Source organism: Salvelinus namaycush, chromosome 2 (assembly GCF_016432855.1).
Source record: "Salvelinus namaycush isolate Seneca chromosome 2, SaNama_1.0, whole genome shotgun sequence".
Lineage (NCBI taxonomy): Eukaryota > Metazoa > Chordata > Actinopteri > Salmoniformes > Salmonidae > Salvelinus > Salvelinus namaycush.
Genome location: NC_052308.1, coordinates 60,894,708 through 60,917,611, shown reverse-complemented (window position 1 = coordinate 60,917,611; position 22,904 = coordinate 60,894,708). Strand labels below are relative to the sequence as shown.

At 42.6% G+C, this 22,904-nt stretch overlaps 3 protein-coding genes across 3 annotated transcripts; 1 reads left to right on the top strand and 2 right to left on the bottom strand.

The window, feature by feature from the left end:
• Positions 1–614: 614 nt before the first annotated feature.
• Positions 615–8,538, bottom strand: tbce (tubulin folding cofactor E). The gene is made up of 17 exons (XM_039016217.1): positions 8,419–8,538; positions 7,975–8,145; positions 7,714–7,798; positions 7,244–7,420; positions 6,761–6,846; positions 6,280–6,379; positions 6,076–6,178; positions 5,564–5,640; positions 5,368–5,460; positions 4,990–5,054; positions 4,670–4,734; positions 4,167–4,319; positions 3,549–3,702; positions 3,196–3,264; positions 2,385–2,444; positions 1,558–1,649; positions 615–1,320 (listed from the first exon to the last, which is right to left on the bottom strand). Exons 2-17 carry the CDS (start codon positions 8,105–8,107, stop codon positions 1,225–1,227), a joined length of 1,608 nt encoding a protein of 535 aa, XP_038872145.1. The 5' UTR covers positions 8,108–8,145; positions 8,419–8,538; the 3' UTR covers positions 615–1,224.
• Positions 8,539–8,700: 162 nt separating this feature from the next.
• On the top strand, positions 8,701–17,029 carry rbm34 (RNA binding motif protein 34). The gene is made up of 12 exons (XM_039016194.1): positions 8,701–8,744; positions 8,891–8,954; positions 13,779–13,941; positions 14,272–14,390; positions 14,492–14,705; positions 14,848–14,907; positions 15,089–15,132; positions 15,249–15,332; positions 15,660–15,723; positions 15,921–15,963; positions 16,070–16,188; positions 16,394–17,029. The coding sequence occupies exons 2-12, from the start codon at positions 8,929–8,931 to the stop codon at positions 16,787–16,789; spliced, it is 1,332 nt and encodes a 443-aa protein (XP_038872122.1). The 5' UTR covers positions 8,701–8,744; positions 8,891–8,928; the 3' UTR covers positions 16,790–17,029.
• Position 17,030: 1 nt separating this feature from the next.
• Positions 17,031–22,401, bottom strand: LOC120065307 (mitochondrial import receptor subunit TOM20 homolog). Its single transcript, XM_039016205.1, has 5 exons — positions 22,169–22,401; positions 20,860–20,906; positions 20,178–20,259; positions 19,794–19,936; positions 17,031–17,898 (listed from the first exon to the last, which is right to left on the bottom strand). The coding sequence occupies exons 1-5, from the start codon at positions 22,290–22,292 to the stop codon at positions 17,851–17,853; spliced, it is 444 nt and encodes a 147-aa protein (XP_038872133.1). The 5' UTR covers positions 22,293–22,401; the 3' UTR covers positions 17,031–17,850.
• Between the last annotated feature and the right edge of the window lie 503 nt (positions 22,402–22,904).

Genomic DNA, 22,904 nt, shown 5'->3' with positions numbered 1-22,904 from the left:
GATGTGTCTTGTGCATTTTAGCCACGCTCCCTTTCTTCTTGGACCGTGGCATCCCTGTGGCCTCCTCAATGGATTCGTCCACTGAGACAGGCGCGAATCATACAGGTGTCTCATGTGGCATGAAAAAAATCTATTTGCTACAACAAAAGATATTGGTCGACCAACAGCCTATCGACTACATATTCAGAGCTATATTTGCTGGAAAGTTTTAGGTTAATTTGACATCACATGATGATACTGAACAGTTTAATCTAAATCCCTTCATTCAAAGACTCAATCATGGACACTCTTACTGACAGTTGTGGCTGCTTTGTGTGATGTATTGTTGTCTCTATCTTCTTGCCCTTTGTGCTGTTGTCTGTGCCCAATAACGTTTGTACCATGTTTTGTGCTGCTACCATGTTGTTATGTTGTGTTGCTACCATGCTGTGTTGTCATGTGTTGCTGCGTTGGTATGTTGTCATCTTAGGTCTCTCTTTATGTAGTGTTGTCTCTCTTGTTGTGATGTGTGTTTTGTCCTATATTTATATTGTATTTTTAAAATATTTTTTATCCCAGCCCGTCCCCGCAGGAAGCCTTTTGGTAGGCCGTCATTGTAAATAAGACATTGTTCTTAACTGACTTGCCTAGTTAAATAAAGGTTAAATAAAGAATACCTTAACTGCTGCTAACTCACTAAAGGCCAAGCCATGAAAGCTACCATAGCTCAGGGATGGGAAAATCCACCACTCAAGGGACTAAATGTCTCCTAATTCTCTTTTGCCCGGTGCCTCATTGAGTGAGAGTAATAAGTAATTTTTTTTAAGCATTTATTGGATGATGAATTGTTTTATTTATGATGTAAGCTGCTGATACGATCCTGATAAATACAAATACACATTGTTCACACTTGGGTTGTGTTCATTAGGGCAACTCTTATTGGACAAGTTCAGATGTTCCCTTCCTGTTTTACTCCGTTTTGGACAGTTATCTTTCGTTTCGTGCCTAATGAACACGACCCTGTGTTTCTTTCTCCTACATCGATTGGTCTCCTCTGGCTGAATGGGAGCTGCGCTGTGTTTTCGTCCCAGGTTAAGTGCTGTACAATTTTCTTGTGGATTTCGGAATATCGCTTAAACTTCAAATCCGGTTGCCTGGCTACCCAAACTCCTTGCTCCGGCCAAACGTTATGCCATGGAAGAACTCAGTTTGAGTCATCAGGCAGCCAATCCGGACCTTTGCGGATCACAACCAGCGGACAAGGACCTTGTCTCCGTCTTCGATGGAGTAGAACTGCAGCGGTTTCAGGTCGTTGTCGATCTCAATCTCTTTGCCCTCCATCTGAGGAAAGACAAATGTTGTTTTAGGGAGCCCATTCCACTGCTAAGAAAGTGGGACTGTACCATTGGTCTATTAAACAGATTCACCTATGAGTGGCGAGTATGGTTACACCAACACAGAAATAAAACTAGACTGTGGGCTAGTCTAGGTGAGTAAGACCATTTCACCTAGTCTATTTAGACCCCTTTACCGTTGAGGTAGTATAGGGCAGTTGCTGTTGTAAGTAAACCTCTTTACCTTTGAGCTAGTGTAGGAGAGTTTCAACTCAGCACCCGGTATCTTTAGCAGTCTGTAGAGCAGCCCCTTCACTTTCTGAACGATCATGGAATCTAAAACACATCAAAAGAGTGGAGTGACCCCTGAATATCTTTATTAAAATGCAATAGGTTACCATCACTTCAATTGCTCTTACACTGAAGGTCACACACAGATGGCGCCATTTCATTAGGATCTTACATGCATGATCTCCCATTGGCACAAAGAGATTGAAGAGTATGAAAACAGTGGATAAGTGCAACTATTTATCCAAGCAACACTTTATGATTTGGCGTGCCATTTTCACGTGGGTCTATGGTCAAAAGAGGACAACTTGATGCATATTGTGCACACTGCCCAAAAACATTCCAAAGTCTGCAGTTGTTGGATGTTGACACGATACAAAAACGTCCAACATGTTTCCTATTGCCTAGTAAAGGGTCTCTTACTAGAATTCCACACAGGTATCGAGGGTGTCAAGTAGATGTACTTTCCTTTGGCTCAGCTCGGTTCAGTGTTATGAAAAGTCTATTTTTTTGGGGGGGGGGGGGGGGGAAATCGGGGTCCCGACCTCCTTGCATATTTTGTATTGTTATTTGAAAGCACAGTCAGAAATGACAGAGGGAGAAACATTAAGAGGTACAGACATTTTCCAGGGGCTATATGTGAGTCTGAGTCTTGCACATGTGAAAAGTCCTCTAACATCCATGCACATCTCAATTCATTAGCTTAGCTAGCGAACATAATATTATAATAATAATATTAAAACGCCATCTAACTAGCTGATGAAGACAGGTGGGGGACTTTACCTGGGAGTTTCTTCACCACAGATTTTCGGTCCGTCTCATCTGGACAAACAAATGTTATGCCTGGTGGGGGAAGTTTGAAATGCTATATTACTCTTAAGAACTAATTAAGCAATAAGGCCCGAGGGGATGTGGTATATGGCCAATATACCATGGCTAAGGGCTGTTCTTACGCACGACGCAACGCGGAGTGCTAGGACAAAGCCATTAGCCGTGGTATATTTGCCATATATCACAAACCCACGAGGTGCCTTATTGCTATTATGAACTGGTTACCAACATAATTAGAGCAGTAAAAATAAATGTTTTGTCATACCCGTGGTATACAGTCTGATATACAGTACCACGGCTTTCAGCCAAATCATCATTCAGGGCTTGAACCACCCAGTTTATAATGCAATTTTGATACTCTGACTCATCTCCTGAGTAAATATCGAGATGTGTTTATTGGGTCACAGCACATGCAGTTCCGGGAAAGAGATTATTACGGTTTATTAGCAAATCATTAAAAAAATCTAATTCCAGAACTTGTTTCATAATCCTGCTCTTGGGCGCCACACTTTTGTTTTTGCCCTAGACAGCCGATTACACTTATTAAATGTTTGATAATGAGTTGATTAGTGGAATCCGGTGTGTAGTGCTAGGGCAAAAGTCTCAGGACCAGGATTAAGTAATCACTGCTTTACACAAATGTGTGCAGCCTCGGAATTTGTAACTTGACGCATCTACACAGGATCGCCATTTTGCATAGCTAATTGCGTTCTTGCGTTGTCTACTGTATAAATTAGACTTAAGAGAAGTGAGAAGGACTCACTTAAGAGCTGGTTTTTCAGTGCAAATGGCTCCTGCTTCTTCAGTTCGCTGTCTTCTGGAGCTCCGTATTCTGAAAAACAAAAGAAAATCGAGCCTCTCTGTCAATTCATTGAACTCATAATGACTACAGGGCGAGAATTAGGATCACCATTGTCTCTTTGTAAGAGTGACATGGGTTGCGTGGTATCACGTCTTTCTCGGGATATGGGTAGCAGTACGGCAGATGTTTTTTTCTTCAGAAATGCCTATAGTGGAGTAGATATAGGATGGGCTGTACCACGTCTCAGTGTGAAATAGGGTGTTGCAGCCGAGTGCCGGGGAAACCTTGGGAGGAATGTACCACTCTTGACTCACTCTGTATGAGACTCTGATAGCGGGGGTGCTGTGCGGTGAATTCAGCACTGGGGCGGTTCTGCTGGGGGTCTCGGTGTCCCCCGGATGCCAGCCACTCTAGCCCGAACATCTTGCAGTAGTCCAGCTCCGCCCCCCTCCTGTCCTCAGGCAGGACCTACAGGTAACCACGGTAACAGGGAAAGAGAATGGAGGATTTCAGCAAGCGCATCTGCAAACACTGATGCATTCATAGTGGGAGATGCGAGAAGGAAACGTATATAGCTTTAAAAAGGAACATTTCACAATGTCTAGATAAAAGTTGTGTAGATCCAGCTACTATATGCCTCAATCTCGAATGAAGATATAGTAAGCACTGTCTAATTTCCTGGTTTTCTTCGGTGCATATCTTTTCCATTCATTTGGGATGGAGGCATAGAGCTGGATCTATCACTGCGATTACGTTAGGTTTGCGCGCGCAGTGGCTGACCATTAATCGCACCAGTATAAATTGCATGTCGGCCATGTGGGGATCAACTGTAAGGAGCTGGGTCTGTCGTTCAGAACCGGGTATATTAAAATGGAGCTTAATGAACACACCCAGGTTTGGCGGTAGTGTTAAAACAGAGGACGGGGCCTCACCGTCCACCTGTTGAGGGCCTCCAGCCGGCCCACCCTGGCAATAAGCAGCTGCATGGCCGTGCCGGGGTTCCTTTCCTGGCTCAGCAGGGGGTTCTGCCGACACGACAACCGGACCAGGCTCTGCAGCTTCTCTAGCTCGTTTATTACCGACCACTGTGTGTGTGTGTGTGTCAATGAGTGTGTCAGTGAGTGAATGAGATTGTAAGAGTGTGTGTCGGTGAGTGTGTGTTTGTGTGCGATTTTTTAAAATTGTTGTACGTATTGCCGTGTCAGTGTGTAAGCACAAGCGAGTGTATGTGTAGGGTTGAGAGAGAGAGCGAGAGAGAGAGGAGATAAAGGGTTGAGTTAGAAGAAGGATTTCACATATTCTCTCTTACTATCCATCTTTACAGAACAAGTATGAACTTTTTGCAGACTAGTGACATTCATCAAATTTGTTTAGTAATTAATCATTTATATAACCGGATATATTTCACTACGATTTACTCACAAACAACACTCACCTCTGAAATGTTGTTGCTGTTAACTGCGAGAATTTTCAGGGCAGGAAACATAGCTGTTTTGCAACCTGCAGAAGAAGTGATAAAATAACAATTTACAGAGTCTTACCAGTATACTCAATGCCGATCTTTCGCCCTTACAGTTCTACACATTGTCAAATGCCCGTGTCATCGAAACACATATCCACATGCATAAAAACATTTCTGGGATCTTGTTCAACTACCTCTACTGCTATGCTAATTCAACTTGACTTCCATTAACAAACACGTCAAAAAAAAAAATGTTACGTTTTTTTCCAAACAATGTCCGACGTAAACTTTACCAGGCAGTGCGTCATCAAACCGCAAGGTTGACAAACCAGTCTTAGACATATTTAAATTCTCCAGTCTGAAATTCATGAAAAGCATGGATGTAAAAGGTTACACTTTATGGTAAATTACATTATAAATGCTACATAAGTTATTATAAATGTTACAAATGCTTATTCACTGAAATGCTAATGTTTACAAATAATGACATTTATTAGGATAATAGTATACATTTTGTTGTTGTTGTTGATAATGCTCATGAAAGTAAAGTGAAGTACTCCCAACAACTATAAATGCACAAGTCGAAGCTAACAGGCCTATGTCATTTAAAATAAGATGTAGTGAACTGTTATGAGAAGTATCTGTGTTGGTACGGTTATGCCCGCTCTTACCTAGGCAGTTCGCCAATACTCAGTACAGTTCCATCAACCAAAGGGTTTGTTGAGACATCCAAAAGTGTCAAAGACTGTAAGACATTGTTAGGCCTGTGCGAAAGAGGCGGAAATACAAGTCAGTCCTATATGTTGCTTTAGAAATAAAAAAAACTACATTGGAACGGAGACCCAAAACGGACAGCTAAAACCTTACTTCTGTAGTTCAGTGATGTCATTCTCAGAGGCGTAGAGCTCTTCCAGCAGTGGCCACATGGGGGCGCACTCAAGCAGCTAACAGACCAACACCAAAGGGAGAGGGGATAAATGTAAAGAGACAGCATATAGATCAGTTCTTCTCATTTCATTAGGCCTTCACATGTTTGCACCAGCTTGTTAATTAACATATTGTGCACTGCAACTTAATTATCTATTACCGTATTAACTGGTACAAAAACACCTTTAAAAATAAAATCAGCCTACAAAATTGTATTTCCTTCACATGGGATCGATCCGAATTAATCTTTCATCAATTCCTCACATCCTATCTCCTTGCCTCCTTCTCAACCATATTGGTGGATAAAATCCAAGGTTTTTCCCCTCCAGCCTTCTTCTCCAACGGGTGTTTGAGAAGGATGTAAGCATAGAGGATGCAAGGAATTGAGGAAAGATTAATTGAGAAAGAGACCCGTAATGCCTAAGGGAAAGGTACAGGGTGGAGGCTGTCACCTGAGGCCACGTGAGGGCACAGTTGGTGAGGGAGAGGACCCTGAGGCAGGAGAAGGCCCGGGGTCGCACCGTAGGGTTGGAGGGCACACGCAGTCTGTTGTGGCTGAGGGGAAAGAGGACAAGAGAGACAGTCAGTGAGGGGATCAGAGTTTGAGAAAAGTGAGGCACAAAAACACACACACATCATTATTCAGCGTGATCTACCTGAGCTGAAGCTCTTTGAGTTCCTCCATCTGCTCTGTGACGGCCATCACGTCGTCCCAGCAGCACAGGAGGTTCCCACACAGGTCCAACATCAGCACGTCTGACAGGGACCATTAAGGATGTAGTAGTAGCGCACCATCAGCTAAATGTCCAATCAACGCTTCCCCCAAGCTCATTAAATTGGGTGGGTGGGTACATTTACTAATGAGGCACATGGGGTTGCGTCCCAAATAACACACACATTCGCTAAAGTGCCATACTTTTGACCAGAGCCCTAGTCAAAAGTAGTGCACTATATAGGGAAAAGGGGTGCCATTTGGGACGCAAACATGGTGTAAAGTAGCTACATATCACAGTAAGTCCAGGTCAGAGATGTGCACTCAAGTATTATTAACATGAACAATTTCATATGATTGATAGTTGTAACTTTTGGACATGAGCACTTATTTAACTAATTAAAAGCTTCTAAATGAAAGGATACGGGGAGTGGTGTTTCGGATTTCATTTGCAGGGCCCGGGCTGGAAACCTCGCACAATCTCAGTGCAACATCGGTCAGGTTTTCCACCCTGCGGAGGAGCACAGATGACAACAACGCATTTCACTGAATAAGTACAGATGACTGCAGATCAGACAAGTGAAACTCTGTTGGAGTGTGGTGCAGTTCAACAGTCCCAACTCAAGTGCATTAGCCTACTTTTTGTAACCATTCTTTACTTAATATTTATTTAACCTTTATTTAACCAGGGAATACCCTTTAGGTTAGAAACCTATTTTGCGAGGGGGGCCTGATACTGGCATCCTCTGGTATAGGTGGCATGCTTTAACAATATTCCAAACAGTACATACAGAGTTGACCGTACAAATAAGCACACTTAGGGACAGATTCCCTGAGTCAGATTAAGCCTAGTCCTGGACTAAAATGCACTCTCACTCTCAGGCTCCAAAGCCTTGTTGTCCCCTTACTTCTGTTTCTCTGTGATGGCCTCGAAGCCCACCATCTCCACCGTCCTCGTGGAGATCTGGATCTCCTCTCCCAAGACCTGCTGGACCTCAATCTCGTAACGCCGCCTGATGGCCGTCAGGTAGTCCACCCCGAAGCTGGCCTTCTTGGGCCGGACGAAAGAGCCTCCCTTCGGGTGCCTTAGGTGGGGTGGAGGGGGAGAGAACCTTTGTCTGAGAGCAGCAAACACATAATGGCCACATTCCAAACCCCCCAAAATTATGTTTCCTTTTTCTTTTTTGAGGGTGGAGACTTCATTTTTGCCAGAACTCTCAATTTATAACACGTATGAACACAGAAATGAATAACGCAGCTGACCAAATTACGCAATATTTGATTTATGGGTTAACAGAGATTAGGATGACAACCATCTCAACAGGCCAGTGTAATTTCATGCTACCATCATGGAGATACTAGATAGGGTTTACTTTACCTGCAAGTGAAGTAGTGGACACCTTCATGGCTGCCATCGTGTTTGCCTCGATCAGGGTTGTCCCACTCCACACCAAGCCACAACCCTAAGCACAGAGGCATTGGTAAGCACAGGCACTGAATAAGTACTTGGTTATAGTACATGACCAAGAATAATGGAGAATTTCTCTCAAACAGTGCTGCCACACCCACTGTGGATAACGCTTATGTTATTTTGCCTATTATATCCATATCCCAAGCAGTCTGTAGCTAGTTAGCTTACCTGCAGTTGGTGGTACAGTGCCAACAAACCGCACCGTGCCACGCTCCCCGTCACAAGCCACACGTCGGCCCACTGCGTCTGATGGAAGGCCCTCGTGCATGGTGGTGGGTTGTATCTGGTCAGGGACTCTCATTGTACTCACTGTATCTATAACGTTGGGTATAATTCTACCTATATATGTACAATGAAAAATAATGAGCAGGTAAAGCCTTCTGTACTTACTGTACTTTGACAGCGATATTTAAGAAAGAGTTAGGTAATAACGTTATAGTATCTAGCTAAAATACTTGCTGTCATGTCAACTCCCAGGAATCTGCGTTTAGTTTTATTTGCTTGGCTAGCTAGATTAGCTACAACAAATATCTTCACTGCCAAAGAAACACGATTACCACTTATCCACAGAATAAATATGCTGTTATTTCCAAATATTCGTTTGAAAGTTACCTTAATCAGAGTGTGTTGGTCATATTTCGCAGCAGCATAAATAATCACAGCTCACAACATCCCGACAGGAAGTAACTGAATATGATGATGCACACGTTTGTCGTACAAGTTTGATAGATTATTAATGATTAAGTTCGGCAATAAACGTTATTTTAGTATCATTATTTAAATAGCTATCATCGTTATAATCAGTTAACAATTAATGCATCTATATTTAGATCACTGGATGAAAGCCCACCCGTATGTTACAGCTAGGAACCATTTACAATTGCGTTGTGCATGGTAGGATATAATTAGGTGAAGGACAGGCCTTCGTTGAGTAAAGCGTGAGTAAATAGCTACAGTTCTTTTTGGCATCAACAAATAGTTCTAATGAGATGTGTTTATTATAACTTCCCGTCCAACTTATTTGATTAATTATTTCCATGATAAAAAGCACGTTTTTATAAGATTGTCTCATCATTCAAACCAGCTGGGATCGACCATCGAGAACATTGAAGTGAACTAACCATGAAAAGGAAATTTTCTGAAGAGAGGTTAGTCGCCATTACACGAGTGTCCGCATGTAACTAACGTTAATAATAATTATGTTCAATTTGTACATTGTTGGAAATACAAGGTAGTTGGGGAAACTCACACTGTGTATTACACTGAACTAACATTTTATCGCGACATGTAAAGTGTTGGTTCCATGTTTCATGAGCTGAAATATGATCCCAGAAATGTTCCATATGCACAAACATATTTCTCTCATATTGTGCACAAATTTGTTTACATCCCTGTTAGTGAGCATTTCTCCTTTGCCAAAATAATTCATCCACCTGACAGATATGGCATATCAAGACGACGATTAAACAACATTACACAGACTTTTGTGTTAAGCTATACGGACAATCACGGACTACAAAAGGAAAACCAGGCACGTTGCGGACACGGACGTCTTGCTTCCCGACAAGCTAAACGCCTTTGCCCGGTTTGAGGATAACACAGTGCCACTGACGCCGCCCGCTACGAAGGACTGTGGGCTCTCCCGACATGAGTAAGACATTTAAGCGTGTTAACCCTCGCAAGGCTGCCAGCCCAGACGCTGATCCTCAACACATGGGCCCAACAAGGGTGTGTGCTCAACCCCCTCCTGTACTCCCTGTTCACCCATGACTGCATGGCCATGCACACCTCCAACTCAATCATCAAGTTTGCAGACAACACAAGAGTAGTAGGCCTGATTACTAACAATGATGAGACAGCCTACAGGGAGGAAGTGAGGGCCCTGGGAGAGTGGTGCCAGGAAAATAACCTCTCACTCAACGTCAACAAAACAAAGGAGCTGATTGTGGACTTCAGGAAACAGCAGAGGGAGCACGCCCCTATCCACATCGACTGGACCGCAGTGGAGAAGGTGGAAAGTTTCAGGTTCCTCGGCGTACACATCACTGACGATCTGAAATGGTCCACCCACACAGTGTAAAGTCAGAACATCTGTTGTCTCAGCCACTGCCTGCCTGTCACCAAGGGTGTACCCCAAGTCACGATCCTAGGCCCCAAACTCTTCTCAATTTACATCAACAACATAGCTCAGGCAGTAGGAAGCTCTCATCCATTTATATGCAGATGATACAGTGTTATACTCAACTGGCTCATCCTCGGATTTTGTGTTAAACGCTCTTCAACAAAGCTTTCTTAGTGTCCAACAAGCTTTCTCTGCCCTTAACCTTGTTCTGAACACCTCCAAAACAAATGTCATTTGGTTTGCTAAGAATGCCCCTCTCCCACAGGTGTGATTACTTCGTCTGAGGGTTTAGAGTAGAGGTCGACCGATTATGATTTTTCAATACTGATTATTGGAGGACCAAAAAAAAGCCGATACCGATTAATCGGCCAATTTTTTTACAATTTATTTGTAATAATGACAATTACAACAATACTGAATGAACACTTATTTTAACTTAACATAATACATCAATAAAATCAATTTAGCCTCAAATAAATAATGAAACATGTTCAATTTGGTTTAAATAATGCAAAAATAAAGTGTTGGAGAAGAAAGTAAAAGTGCAATATGTGCCATGTAAGAAAGCTAACGTTTAAGTTCCTTGCTCAGAACATGAGAACATATGAAAGCTGGTGGTTCCTTTTAACATGAGTCTTCAATATTCCCAGGTAAGAAGTTTTAGGTTGTAGTTATTATAGGACTATTTCTCTCTCTACCATTTGTATTTCATTAACCTTTGACTATTGAATGTTCTTATAGGCACTTTAGTATTGCCAGTGTAACAGTATAGCGTCCATCCCTCTCCTCGCTCCTACCTGGGCTCGAACCAGGAACACAACGACAACAGCTACCCTCGAAACAGCGTTACCCATGCAGAGCAAGGGGAATAACTACGCCAAGTCTCAGAGCGAGTGACGTTTGAAACACTATTAGCGCGCACCCCGCTAACTAGCTAGCCATTTCACATCGGTTACACCAGCCTAATCTCGGGAGTTGATAGGCTTGAAGCACAGCGAAGAGCTTCTGGCAAAACGCAGGAAAGTGCTGTTTGAAAGAATGCTTACGAGCCTGCTGGTGCCTACCACCGCTCAGTCAGACTGCTCTATCAAATCATAGACTTAGTTATAACATAACACACAGAAATACGAGCCGTAGGTCATTAATATGGTCAAATCCGTAAACTATCATCTCGAAAACAAGACGTTTATTCTTTCAGTGAAATACAGAACCGTTCCGTATTTTATCTAAGGGGTGGCATCCATAAGTCTAAATATTCCCGTTACATTGCACAGCCTTCAATGTTATGTCATAATTACGTAAAATTCGGGCAAATTAGGCGGCCCAAACTTGCATATACACTGACTCTGCGTGCAATGAACGCAAGAGAAGTGACACAATTTCACCTGGTTAATATTGCCTGCTAATCTGGATTTCTTTTAGCTAAATATGCAGGTTTAAAAATATATACTTCTGTGTATTGATTTTAAGAAAGGCATTGATGTTTATGGTTAGGTACACATTGGAGCAACGATACGCACCGCATCGATTATATGCAACGCAGGACACGCTAGATAAACTAGTAATATCATCAACCATGTGTAGTTAACTAGTGATTATGATTGATTGATTTCAATAAGATAAGTTTAATGCTAGCTAGCGACTAGGCTTCTACTGCATTTGCGTAACAGGCAGGCTCCTCGTGGAGTGCAATGTAATCAGGTGGTTAGAGCGTTGGACTAGTTCACTGTAAAATCTGTCGTTCTGCCCCCGAACGAGGCAGTTAACCCACCGTTCCTAGGCCATTATTGAAAATAAGAATGTATTCTTACCTGACTTGCCTAGTTAAATAAAGATTAAATAACGTTTTTTTTTTTTTTTTTTCGGCCAAACTGGTGTCCAAAAATACCGATTTCCGATTGTTATGAAAACTTGAAATCGGCCATTCCGATGAATCGGTCGACCTCTAGTTTAGAGCTTGCAGTAGTCACCTCATACAAGTACTTGGGAGTATGGCTAGACAATACACTGTCCTTCTCTCAGCACATATCAAAGCTGCAGACTAAAGTTAAATCTAGACTTGGTTTTCTCTATCATAATCGCTTTTCTCTCAGCCCAGCTGCCAAATTAACCCTGATTCAGATGATCATCCTACCCACGCTAGATTACGGAGACGTAATTTATAGATCGACAGGTAAGGGTGCTCTCGAGCGGCTAGATGTTCTTTACCATTCGGCCACCAATGCTCCTTATAGGACACATCAGTGCACTCTATACTCCTCTGTAAACTGGTCATCACTGTTTCCCCATCGCAAGACCCAGTGGTTGATGCTTATTTATAAAACCCTCTTAGGCCTCACTCCCCCCACTGGGACAGTTTAATCTCAATCTCTTCATTCAAAGACTCAATCATGGACACGCTTACTGACAGTTGTGGCTGCTTTGTGTGATGTATTGTTGTCTCTACCTTCTTGACCTTTGCTGTTGTCTGTGCCCAATTTGTACCATGTTTTGTGCTGCTACCATACTATGTTGTCTTAGGTCTCTCTTCATGTAGTGATGTGTGTTGTCCTATATTTTTGTTTAATTTATTTTTAATCCCCCGTCCCCACAGGTCTTTTGCCTTTTGGTAGGCCGTCATAGTAAATAATAATTTGTTCTTAACTGACTTGCCTTGTTAAATGAAATAGAAAATAGTTGTGAATTGTTAGATACTACTGCACTGTTGGAGCTAGGAACACAAGCATTTCGCTACACCCTCAATAACATCTGCTAAATACACTACCATTCAAAAGTTGAGTCACTTAGAAATGCCCTTGTTTTCCATGAAAACATACATTAAATGAGTTGCAAAATGAATAGGAAATATAGCCAAGACGTTGACAAGGTTATAAATAATTCCTTTTAATTGAAATAATTGTGTCCTTCAAACTTTGCTTTTGTCAAAGCATCCTCCATTTGCAGCAATTACAGCCTTGCAGGCCTTTAGCATTCTAGTTGTCAATTTGTTGAGGTAACCTGAAGAGATTTCACCCCATGCTTCCTGAAGCACTTCCCACAAGTTGGATTGGCTTGATAGGCACTTCTTACGTACCATACGGTCAAGCTGCCTCCCACAACAGCTCAATAGGGTTGAGATCCGGTGACTGTGCTGGCCACTATTATAGACAATTGGCATGTGGACTGCAGGAATATCCAGAGAATTGAATGTTAATTTCTCTATCATAAGCTGCCTTCAACGTCGTTTTACAGAATTTGGTAGCACGTCCAACCACCCTCAACTGCAGACCACGTGTACGGCGGGTGGGAGAGCATTTTGCTGATGTCGACATTGTGAACAGAGTGCCCCATGGTGGGGTATGGGCAGGCATAAACTACGGACAACGAACACAATTGCATTTTATCGATGGTAATTTGAATGCACAGAGATACGACAATTGGCCTCTCGTCGTGGTGACATTCATCAGTCGCCAACACCATGTTTCAGCATGATAATGTGCGGCACCATGTCTCCAAGGCTCTGTACACAATTCCTGGAAGAAGAAAATGTTCAGTTCCATGGCTTGCATACTCAGACATGTCACCCATTGAGCATGTTTGGGATGCTCTGGATCTACGTGTACAACGGCGTGTTCCAGGTCCCGCTATATTCAGCAACTTCACACAGCCATTTAAGAGAGGGACAACATTCCACAGGCCACATTCAACAGCCTGATCAACTCTATGCAAAGCCCTTATGTGATGTCTTTTGTAGCAATAAATATTGCACGTACCTTGGCATCCATGCACATCTAGCTACCGAACACAGCACCGTGGTAGTGAACTGCTGCTGTATCTCATGAGTCTAACAATGTTACTTGTTTTTCCTTAGTGAGGAGGGGCCATCTGTGGACAAACAGCCCATGGACTATGTAGTGGGATCAGTATCAGGCAGCTTGTTTCCAAAGGAGTCTGCATCCAGTTCGGGATCGTTATCTGCCTTGTTCCAAGCTGCACCAGTAGTTGACACTCTGTTCTTTGTTCCTGCTCCCAAGGTAAGGCCATAAGTCCAAGGAAAGGACGCACGGGTCTTTTAATGCTGCAGCCCAGCTCATTTTTGTTTTCCAGGATACCAAGGCCATGTTCAGTAGAGAAAAGGTTTTTGAAATAAATGTGAAACGGAGTTTCTACCTGTCCGCTAAGAAACACACATTTTCGCTTTCCGTTGCAAAATGATAGTCAGTGTCCAGTAGGGACATACTGGGGGGGCATTATCTGGAAAACCAACAGGACTACAGAGCTTCAGGGCCTGAGTCGTGTACCCTTGCTAGAATCTTCTTTGTTTGCCAACTGAGCGAGGAAAAAATAATGTATTCCCTTCATAGCCTGAACCGAGGAGCGTGGAGGTGAAGGAAGGCGCAGTCACAAAAGTCTCGAACAACCAGAAACAAACGAAGAAAGCTGCAAGGAACAAGTCAGCTGCAGAACTAAATCTAGAAAACAGGTGAGCGATTTAAAAATAAAAAAAGTAAATGACATGCCAAAGAATATGCAAGAGATGTAGATTGATAGATAAAGCTCTCTCCCATTCTCTCTCGCTTTCAGAGAAAGTGCGTTACAAAATGCTGACGAAGATGAACAGGTCCGAAAGATGCCCAAGAAGACTAAAAGGAAAGCTGTTGAGATGGGAGAAGGGGGTGCGACCGAGGAGAAGAGGCAGACAAAAAACCAGACGACTGCAGCCCAATTTGCGGAGGCGAGGGTAAAGCAGAAACGCACGGTGTTTGTCGGCAACCTTCCTGCCAGCTGCACAAAGAAGGTAACAGCAGCCCCAGTCCTAATCGTGATAAGCAGTGACCATAATCTCATTGATTAGGTATGTCGAAAGCAGACCTGGGTTTAAAAAGCATGTGAAAATACAAATGTATAATATTATGTTGTTTCTCTGTTTGGTTTTTCAGACACTACAGCTTGTCTTCAAGGATCAGGGAGCCATTGAAAGCATTCGGTTTCGATCAGTGGTAAGTACTCCATTCACTATTAGATTAATCTAATACCTATTAGACAATATGAGTGCTCATTTCCACTAGGGTTGAGCTTCCTGAAAGCTTTCATAGTAATGGATGAAAGATGATCTTAGTGAAACATTTCTGAAGACTCAACCCTGATCGGTGAAGCTAAAACATGGCATTTTTCTTGCAGGTAAGAGAGGATCCATCTATGTCACGCAAAGTAGCAGCTATTCAGTAAGTTTCCCTGATTTTTAACCATGAGAAATGCTAACGCTGATTGAATGGGAGTTTATCCGTGGTAACATGACGCATGTATTCGAGTACTCTTTGTTGTTGCTTTCCCTTTCCAGACGTAAGGTTCACCCAAAGAAGCAGACCATCAATGCCTACGTGGTGTTCAAAGCTGAGGAAGGAGCCGAGAAGGCATTGGAAAGGTAGTCCCTGACAAGCATTCAACTTGAATTTTAGCGTGACTGTTTTAAATGATCATAATCTCGTAAACCCAGAACTGAAGTCTTGCTTAATTGCGTCAGATGCTCTATTACATTTCCGTTCAGAAATGTGAGATGTGAGCACCTGCGAAATCATGATGTCAAAAAAAAACTGCATACTAGAACAAAGTTCCTCATTAGTCGTCACATCCCACAGTCCGTTGAGACGCTATACCACGTTACGCGCATCTGTCCGGGAGGTTAACATATCAAGTGTTCTCTTTAGGCCCTTGTGGGTTAATATGTATTACACTACTTTAAATGTTGCAGGAACGGCATGGAGATTGAGAAAAACGTTCACATCCGGGTGGACAGGGTCTCCAAAAGTTCATCGGTAAGTGTCCCCACGACATTGGATATTTTAAAAAGAACACACCAAGCGTTAAGACCGGAATACTTGGTGGCAATAAGAATGCACTTGCTGACAGTTCAACTTAAGGTCATACATTTGCTTAATCTTTTGATTTTGTATAAACTTGTTTGAGCAAGGATACTGCGACATCTATTGAATAGAATTGTTTGGTCTTTCAGCACGATCACAAGAGGTCAATATTCATTGGCAATCTACCATTCGGTGAGTAACTATAAGAGGGTTTACTTTCCTGTGAACTTGTCAGTCAAGAGGAAAGCAATAACATGCAGGTTATTGGGTTCATATTTCATACTGTATTAACTTGCAGATATAAACGAATTGCCACTGCGACAGCACTTTGAGGAGTGTGGCAAGGTGGAGGGGGTGCGGTTGGTGCGGGACAAGAACTCTGGAATGGGCAAGGGCTTCGGCTACATCTTATTCCAGGTGAGGAAGTATAACATTTCATATGCACCAGACCCGCTCGGAGATGTTATGTATGCATTTCAAGAGGCTTCCCACTACTGAGCTGGCCAAGTCTGATACTGCAGCCAATGCGTTGCATGCACAGTTTGGGTTGTGACTACTACTAATTCGTCTTATGAAACCTCTTCTCTAACTACACCATCTCTAATGGCTGTTTTTGTTGTAGAGCATCGATGCTGTCCAGCTGGCCTTGAGACTAGACGGCTCCGACCTTCTCGGGAGGTCGGTCCGGGTGAAGAGGTCAGTGAAGAAGGAGAAAGAGAAGAAGAAAGTGGTGCACAGAGGGCCTAGAGGGAAAGAGCCTACCAAAGGGGGATTTAAGGGGAGACCGGGCCAGGGCGGTCCCCAAAACAAATCTTCCGGGAGGCCGCAGGGGAAGGGGCCTCAAATGAAATCGACGGGGAAGCCATTCAGGAAAAATCCAGGCGAGGCACAGAAAGCCACCACAGGCCCCTCTTCCTTCAAAGGTGAGATGGCAGACCCAAACAGCAAAAAAGCAAAGGCGAAAGCACTGAAGAAGAAACTCAAACCGAGGAAAAGGAATCAGGTTGTACACATTTGATGGTCTGTGCTTTGTGATGTATCATTAAAGCAGAAAGTGTTGTACAATTATCATGGTGTGTAAACGTTCCTGACGTAACATCCAGGCCTACCCACATTTCCAGTTGAAACATGGTTGTTTTTTTTAGGTTGGGGCTGTCCCACCGAATATGTATGTCAATCCCACCTAATGATAAGGTTAAACATTCATGAACTATTCTAGACATTAAACAGACTAAATAAAATTTTAGAAGAAGCAAAAGTGTTGTCATTTACCTTTTTTATTTAGATTTCTTACAAAGAGGAACAACCTCTTAATGACCTAACAGAACATTCAATCACTTTAAAGTATCCATGTCGGACTGAAAACAAAACTTATACAATGTTGAGACAGATCACATGTAGGAACAAGGAAATTGAAAGACTAAGAAGTTTGTAGAAAGAGGTCTTAGTACAGGGGCAATATGTATCAAGCCTCAGAGTAGGAATTATTTTTTAAGATCAGTTTCCTTTTAGATCACAATGAATAAGACTGCAGGGGGGAGGACCTGATCCTAGATCAGCACTCCTACTCAAGATGCTTAATACATATGGTCCCAGAGCTGTGGGATGGTAATGCTGAGAAATGTTTTGCTATACCTTTCAGAGACACTGTAAGAGAAGCAAAACACTAACTGCATATGAATCCAATAAAATGGGTCCGATAGGCATTTGATTGGTTACCATTGCTGCAAATCAAGAGATGGTAATTTGGAGCGACCAATAGTAACACAACGTGGTAATTGGACGGGTTCATGGTTTTCATTTGGATAGAAGCAAAAGAATACCCTCAACTGAGTAAAAAAAAAAAGTTTACCAATTTTCTATACAAGTCAGGATAAGGGGTTATAGGAGCTCCGGGATGAACTTTCCCCTAAGTAATGATCTAGGATCACCTTCCCCTCCCCAATCCTAACCTTAACCATTAGTGGGGAAAATACAAAACTGACCCAAGATCAGCATCTAGGGGCAACTTCACCCTACTCCTGTTATAGGAGGGTCCAGAGGAAGAGTGTTCCGAGGGGAAACTTCCATCGACGATCCTCATTCTAAGTCGTCTTCATTCAAGCTACCTTGTGCGCTCACAATACGCTGCAGGAAAGAGGGAAATTCAAAATCCATAAACATGCTGAAGAAATGACCCATTTCCTCTTCATTGTTGATATGGTACAATAATCAAAGCGTCTCAGGAGTGCTGATCTTGGGTCAGCCCCGTATTCAAAAAGCATCTTCTACTCAGATGCTATATGAATACTGGCTCAGGTCCCCTCTGTCCATGTTCTTACTCAAGGTAAAAACGGATTCTAAAATCAGTACTCCTATTCCATGGTTGAGACATGAAAGGACTGAAGATGGTTAAACAGTGTGGTGGGTGCCTTTCATTAGGTTAGAAAGACCACCATACTGTTTTCACCTCTCAAGCCTTGTACAGTTCCAGCATTTAAAAAAAATATATATTTTTTTACTTGGAGGCACCTACACCTCTACCAAAGTCATGAGCTGTGTTTGTCTAATATTGACACGTTTGTTACCTAAACTCATTCTTGAATCAGATTTGACTTCTGTCTAGCATATCATACAAATGGTTTAAGGGCTGGGCGATATCTAATTCATTTGAATTTGTTTTAGCACAATGTTCAAATGCCTGTATCGCAAGAATCTGTTTTAATTATCTTTCTGTCTTTGGTCTCGTCTCCGTCGCTCCTTGTGTGCACTGTGCACCTTCCCACTAGCACACAGACAACAAGCCCCTCCCCCCGCACAATAACTTCCTCTGACAACAAGCAGTTTAAAAACTTACAGAGTCGTTCATATGGACACCGAAACGCTTACACACTATTTTACTGTAATAGACGAGGACTTAACTTTTCTGATGATACCCTTTATGTCTCAACTATCAACATGTAGAACAGAGCAGACCCTACTAGAACGAGTATCGATTAACATTATTGTGGAAAAGTAACGCTCAGTTTGTCGGGCGCGGCATTGCGCCACCACTAGCAGCATTTTAGCCACAGCCTTATGCAATGTGGCATAAAAATACGCATTTATATATTAGGAATTTGTAACTCGTTCTCATTCTGAGAAATAAGCATCGGTTTATCCAGGTAGGCCACTTGATTTCGACATCTAAATAAAGTGGCCAGGCTGTGTTGTTCAAACAGTTGGAGACAGATTTGGAGGGTCTGTTCATACCTGTTCTACCTTGTTGGCAAGCAAATAGATCCAAGTTGGTTAGACTTGAAATATAAAACATTAGCTGGCTACTCTGCCCACTACAAGAAGTTGGTCATTGTGCATGTTTCTGGCTAAATTTGTAACAAATGGCATTTTCATGGACTTGAAAGCCAGATCAATTATTTTTTTTAAGCAGGTTAAAACTATTTTAATTAAATTAGTCAGTCTTATGGAAGGCTTATATTTAGCCTATTTATAATTTTACAAGCCCTGAATTAATTATTGCTGATTGTTTGAAATGCAGTGTGTTGACCTTTAACTGCAACAGGGCTTATGAGAGAATGTTTACAAATAAAATCTAGGTATATTGGGAATCGCCCATGTTTAAAAATAAAGATGTGATTTTTACGCCATATCAGCCAGCCATAATTGGTTTCCGCCTTCTTGCTTGAATACACTTACTGCAAGTTGCTCTGAATAGAAGCGGACCTGCTGCAATTGCGGGCATTAAAAAGTTAGTTTGTCACAAACAGCAGGAGATGACAGAGCGCTGTGTTGCACACACATTGTGGCAATGTTTCTGCTAATAGCGCAGAAACTCTATCCTGAAACGTATGAGAGGCACTGTACCTGGCTGATGGTTAGTGTTGTTACATAAGCTCAATGTTGAATAGGCTTGCAGTTCTGACTACATATTATACATATTAGATACATTATACATTAGCTTCCTTATATGTATGCACTTACTGTACGCAGCCCAGGGTAGGAGTGTCTGCTAAATGACCTTGAAGTGGAGAAAAGAACTGTACCTGGCTGATGGTGGGCAGTTTGGTGAGTAGCATCTGGAAGACAGGTGGCGGGAGGGTCTGCTGCAGCACCTGGAGAAGCTGCTGGGGCTGGCCGCACACGGCGATGGCGTTGGTCAGGTGCTCCACGCCGTTCTCGTAGTCACCTATACCGGAACACCAAGTGCAAAGAGGTTTAGATCGACAAAAACGAGTAGTACATCACATGGAGAACAGTGTCGTTACTCTGGTCACAAGTAAATTAGGTAGTGCATTATATGGAGAACAGTGCACTAAATGGTGAATAGGGGGTCATCGCTTGGTAAAAAGAAGTGCACTAGAAGGCCTATATGGGGAATAGTGCGTCACACACACAGACCAAGTGATGTCAATGTAAGACTGGTTTACCCTGAGCCAACAGCTCCTCTCCCAGCTGGATCTCCTCCAGAAAGAACTTCTGGACCGCCTCAGCATCCTTCAGGTCTGGGAGCTGCAAGAGTCCCACAACACACACTACTTTCCATAGGTCAAGGAATAACTGAAACATAATGTACTGGTGGAAAAGCTGCTGTCGATGGCCTGTGCTCCAGGAGGAATAAAAGGCCTATTCAAATGAGTCGGGCAATCCACAGAGGCGTGCCACTTAGTCAGGTGCAAGGTCAGAGTTCAATTTAAGTGAACTCTTAGCGCACAGCAGTTCTTGCACTTCCTCCATTGGAAAAACAATGGTTCTGTGGCGAACACGCCATTCTTGTGCGAGTCAAGAATATGGGCCTTAAGTAACAGATTTGAGGGAAGAGCAGTGAAGTCGGTCAGTTTCTATTGGGGAGCTGTACAGTTGTGTTGACTGAAATTTGGTACCACTGTACAGACAAAAGGTTGTGTCAATGCACTAATTCTAGTCTCAAAACAGTCCTACCCAGCCATCACCTCACGGTGTCCCAATACATGCCAGTGAAGATCATCTCTTGTTTATTTCACTGGAGATTTATTTTCCACGTGGTATCATCTGACGTGTACTAGACATGACGTCTTTAGACGTGTTCATTGAGGAGGAATTGAAATATTACCTTGAGGGGATTTTACTCACCTTCGAAAGTCCTGTCCCTTGTTTTGTAGCAGCCTGATTTCTCCTCCCTAGGGCAGAGGTAACACAATCACTGTTAATATAAATAGCTTTGGGGATTGTTCCTGTTTGTACTTGGACATCTTAGTTTCTCTGGCAATCCTACAATGCAAGACTATGATTAGGAACAATTAAGGAAGTCACATTAACATCCTAAATTGACACCCTGAAGTACAGCTTCAGTCTTGAACTCCAATATAATCCCCACCCCTTCTGATATCCCTTGATAAAGTGGTTTACCCGGGTCAGAATCAGGAAATAAGCGTAGCCGCTAAGTAGCAAGTGACTAGCCAAACAATCCTAGTTATTATTATTTTTCCTGATAGGGTGATGAACTACCACAGTGGAAGGTGAATGACAAAAAAGGCTAACAGAGGAACATGGCTCATTCAATTGCAGTAAAGCAGGTGTATAAAGCATTGTGGCCAGCTGACAACCAAAGTCCAGCTTTCATACTGTAATCCAGCTAGAATTGTAATCTAGTTAATGTGGGACTGGAATGTGATTTTTTTGGGGGGTGGGGGTGTGATATGTATAGGATTTGTGACATGCATCCAGATCTGTATTCTAATTTACTCCTCTATTAGAGTGAGGGATTCTGGGTAGAAGACAAGGCAGAGCTGCCATGATGTAGTGTGTGGAGGTGTGGCCATTCCCACTCATATTTATTTTATATCCCGTTATGCAGTCTAATGCACTTAAGGCGCATTGTCAGCTTCTTCCTACCAACAACCCACTGCCTTAAATAAGCGGTAGGCCTGGATAGAGTAACATTAGGGATATCCAGGTTGCTTTTAATCCTGCTTGGCAAGTTCTGTCTGATATGGCTAGTAGCCTAGAATGGTTGGTTTAGATTACATAACAGTTCAAACCACTATCAATGAATGAATCAGGGTAGGTGCAGCTTTCCATGTCTGAATTCAACTAACAGAACGCTTGTGAGTGAGTAGGAAGTACATTCATACATGATATAGAAGCTAGTTAGCTGAGAAACACTCATCTCCTCGAAGAGAACAGAGTTGAGCGTTCCTCTGCCAGGAGCTAACGTCAGCACTGGTTAGTTAAGTGCAGGGTTTTTGGGGTTAGCAGTGCGCTGACAATGAATGAATGAATCAGATCTATTGCACAAACCATTAACGTTAGCATTCAAGCTTCTATACTTCGCTAATTGCGAATAGTTAAACGAGTTCGGCCTGGCTCGGGCATTTTGTTGCACCTCAGGTCTCCCAAACAGAGACCGGAGTGGGGTGTACAGGACGCAGACAACACTCACGTTCTCGCAGCCTGTTCTTGAAGTTGGGGTCACTCCGTCTTTTCCTGTCGAAGTAGATGCAGTAGCCGACGAACAGAGCCCCGCAAACACCGGCGGCTATCGTGCTCGATTTACCGCCCATCATCACTTCCGAAATGGTTGATATTTCTGTGTTAACAAATATAATATTTCAATTTTGGCTTATATCAGAGACGGTACATGACCTCACACAGGCGCAAGTTCCCAGCAAAAGGGACCAGTAGGACCACTGACTAATTTGACAGATAGGGTGTCCGCATTGAACGCCTGATGAAAAATAATACAACGTGAATTCCCAATCACATGATTTCTCCGATAACGTATGCATTTTGAGTGCATATAAAGTGTTGGATGTTGTTGAAATCAGATGGGAAAAAATACATGTGTTAGGATTTCTTCAAATCAATGTAAGTAGCAGTCGGGCTCTTTGAAATATAAGTGCCACAAGGTGGCAGTAGCAATTCATTAAAAAAGAAGCAGCAGGCTAATGATCACATTTGATACAATTTAACAGTATTTTCCCCAGAGTAACAAAAATAGAAACAATTTAACTACAACTCTAGGTATTTTGACTGTCTGGGGTAGACCACACAGCAGCAAACAATGGCCAAGTGAAATATTGAACATTAGGCTACATGGTGAGTGACACAATCATCTAGACTAGTAAGAAAACATGTACAATTTTTCTTTCACTATGACCAATTCATTTACGAAAAAT